Genomic DNA, 3484 nt, shown 5'->3' on the forward strand with positions numbered 1-3484 from the left:
CAATATATCCTTACGTATGTAGGATGAAAAAAAATGGATTAAATAAAATGTTTCAATATATCCTTACGTATGTAGGATGAAAAAAATAGATTAAATAGAATGTTTTAATATATCCTTACGTATGTAGGATGAAAAAAAACAGTTGCTTTGTTAAAAGTTGAATCCACGAATAAATGGTATCGATACTAATGCTTCGATGATAATGGTACCGGTGATGATAACAGCGATAAAGATTAAAAATCACACCAGTAATAATGTAAAACATGTAACACGTTCCTCAAAATAATATTACTTCATTACGCTTACAAATCGTTGTTTGCCAATTGATTACTATGTTAGCATAATGTACTTGCAAACACAAGTAAATAATGACCGCAAAATCTATTTGAAAGGTTAACATTTGCTGCTAGTAAACTGTGTGTATTTATAAACAATGTTAGTTAAAACATATATTTGCTTAAACATAAGAAGTAGCAGCAAGCAATGTAAGGGAATAGAAATTCATTAATACTGAATGATATAATACTAAAATGGGTTATGAAGCAATTCTAAGTTCCCAGGTACACGAATTTTCGTACATTATAAGCAATCATATCATATTTTTCAATTTGTTATAGGAGAAATAATAGGGCATTTACGCGAATTAAACATTGTCGTGGAATTTGAATTGTTTGTTGTATAAATCATGTTTCTTAAACAATTCTCATTTAAAAACAAATTCCTGAGAAAAGCCTTAAACTGACAAAAAAAAAGTAAATAACAGTAACTTGCACACCTATTGCGGTATTTAAAAAAATATATGAATGGATAAAACGTCACACTTTGAGATCGAAGTTATTTTCTTACAGTGTATTGGGAGAAAAACAAGTCATTATATTGACTACCAACATAACCCTGCCATTATGTTAGATTGTTTGTTTGTTGTTGTTAAGCGCAAAGCAACACAATAAGCGATCAATGCTGTGTCCACCACGGGTATCGAAACCCGGTTTTTAGTGTTATGTGTCTTCAGACGTGCCGCTGAATATTATTAGAAAGAGAATAAGTGAGTAGATAGATACAAATAAACAAATAAAGAATAAGCAGATTTATAACGAGATAACTCCAAGAACACTAAACACCTACCAGAAAGTTCCTTCTGATATTTAATTAAGTAACGAGAGATGTCACTATTTCCAGTGTATGGTTCCGTCCATAGCAGCGATATTGTTCTTCCCGTCACATTGGTTACGGATATGTTGAATGGCGGACCAGGTGCCTCTGCCAAAATAGTGTTATGAATGATTTCGTAATTCTAGACAAAACGTGTTATATAAGAGTTCTTTAGCCTGGACGTAGGCATATGAATTCGATGTAATTTTATTTGATGACAAAAAAAAAACATTCCTGATTCAAAACCTCGTTCAAATTGCAATTGACAGACGAAAAAGGATTGATTTAATTCTAAAAACTGAATAAAAGGCAAATACTTCACAGTCAATCTATCGAAAGAATTTAAAGATTCTGTTTAATCCAGTTTTTTCATCCTACATACATAAAGATATATTGAAACATTTTATTTAATCCATTTTTTTTCATCCTACACTAAGTAAGGATATATTAAACATTTTATTTAATCCATTTTTTTTCATCCTACATACGTAAGGATATATTAAAACATTTTATTTAATCCATTTTTTTCATCCTACACAAGTAAGGATATATTAAAACATTTTATTTAATCCATTATAATTAAGTTGGCCCGGCATGGCCAGTTGGTTAGGGCGCTCGACTCGCAATCTGAGGATCGCGGGTTCGAATCCCTGTCATGCTCGCCCTTTCAGCCGTTAGATAATGGAACAATCCCACTATTCGTTGGAAAAAGAGTAGCTCAAGAGTCGGCGGTGGGTGGTGATGACTAACTGCTTTCCCTTTTTAATCCAAAACATATAATGGGCAAAATCTTTATCTCTATATATCCAAATTCAAAACAAGAAGCTCACAATCTTGCCATTGAACTAATTATCAAAATCCCGAAATACAAGAAGTTCACATCCCAATTAAATCTCCTAACCTCGTTTAACCTCATCACGAAGTTCTGTTTTAAAGTAAATTGCATCACCTATTGTCAAATCGACGGCGTCTGTATGGGCGGGACACAAACTATCAACTGTACTAGCAAATAAATGTTAAGTTCAACTTAAACATAGCCATACCAAAGTCCTTATATTGGTTGATATATATCCACGATGTTTTCCGTGGTTTCAATTCTGACGAAGAAAAATAAATGAATTAAAACCCTATAATCCTGCATCCAGCGCCGTAACCCGGCTTTTGGTTAATCCTGGACGTTTTGAAGTGGGCTATTTTTGGTAAGCAGAACTGGCGCTGTGGGATGAACCAAAAGCCGGGTTACGGCGCAGGATGCAGGGTTATAGAATTTTAATTCATTTCTATCAAGACTTCTTGAACCTATGTACATCGCAACACTCATTTTACAAATGAAAAAAAAAAAAAATCATTCTTAAACTTTCTTAATGTCCACATAATAAGAAAACAATCAGGATTTGAGACTAAAATTCATAGAAAAGTAACAAACTCAAAACAATACCTTTATTATGGGCCGAAACATTGTAAATTATTAAAATAAGAACTTGTCTTCTCTAAAAGTTTATTTTATTGTATTTTAAATTAATTATAGTTTGGTTTGGACACGAGGGCTATCTGCGCTAGCCGTCCCTAATTTAGCAGTGTAAGACTTTACTCCAAGAAATACTTTAAAGTGAGTGAAAACTTCAACAGTCTATACGAAAAACAATGACCTAACTTCTGAAAGAAAAGGCTGGATAGCCTCTGAGCTCAGAAACTGATTACAATGTTAGAACTCCTGAAATCTACGGACTGTCGAAAATTCATAAAACCACTGTTGTCATAATGACAACATATTTTTCCTGTAATTATAATCTTGGCAAATATCTGATCTGGATTATTCCAGCATTACGTCATCAAAAACACCCTTTATAACAAAACTCAATCCAAAACATAAAATGGCAATTTGAATGAGTAAAACAATGTTTTGATCTTTGTCCGCGTTTTTGATGGTTAGTTTGGAGATATTACGTATATCTGCTAATTCAACGTTTTCTGTTTTGGATAAGTTTAGTTTTATTTTACAATGAGTGTTTAAGATTCTTTTTTGATCTGGTGGAGAATTTTTCAAGAATTTCTTTGATGGAATCCGTTTTTGATTTTTTTTGGGGGGAGGTACACCTCTAGTAACCTGTAGAACTTAGAAAGGAGGGTTGCTATTGTCTTGGGTGTATGAATCTTTTTTTAAAACAAGTCGGTTTGTTGATTATTTGATTTTTTTTGTTCTTTTCAATTTGATTCACTTTCAAATTTATTTTTTTACTTATTTCTTCAAATGCTATTTATATATCAGTTGTAGGTTGTTTATATGGCGTTATTGCAAAGTTCAGACTTTTCTTAAGGCATGCAATTTTAT

General features: G+C 32.3%; 1 protein-coding gene across 2 annotated transcripts in view; it reads right to left on the reverse strand.

The window, feature by feature from the left end:
- LOC106468653 (Down syndrome cell adhesion molecule-like protein 1) overlaps positions 1–3484 on the reverse strand; it is an 83874-nt gene that overhangs the window by 26740 nt on the left and 53650 nt on the right. For both annotated transcript variants that reach the window (XM_022397720.1, XM_022397718.1), the window contains exon 9: positions 1126–1260. In XM_022397720.1, coding sequence (XP_022253428.1) covers positions 1126–1260 — 135 coding nt within the window. The remainder of the gene's footprint in view (positions 1–1125; positions 1261–3484) is intronic.

Source organism: Limulus polyphemus, unplaced genomic scaffold (genome assembly GCF_000517525.1).
Source record: "Limulus polyphemus unplaced genomic scaffold, Limulus_polyphemus-2.1.2 Scaffold90, whole genome shotgun sequence".
Taxonomy (NCBI): domain Eukaryota; kingdom Metazoa; phylum Arthropoda; class Merostomata; order Xiphosura; family Limulidae; genus Limulus; species Limulus polyphemus.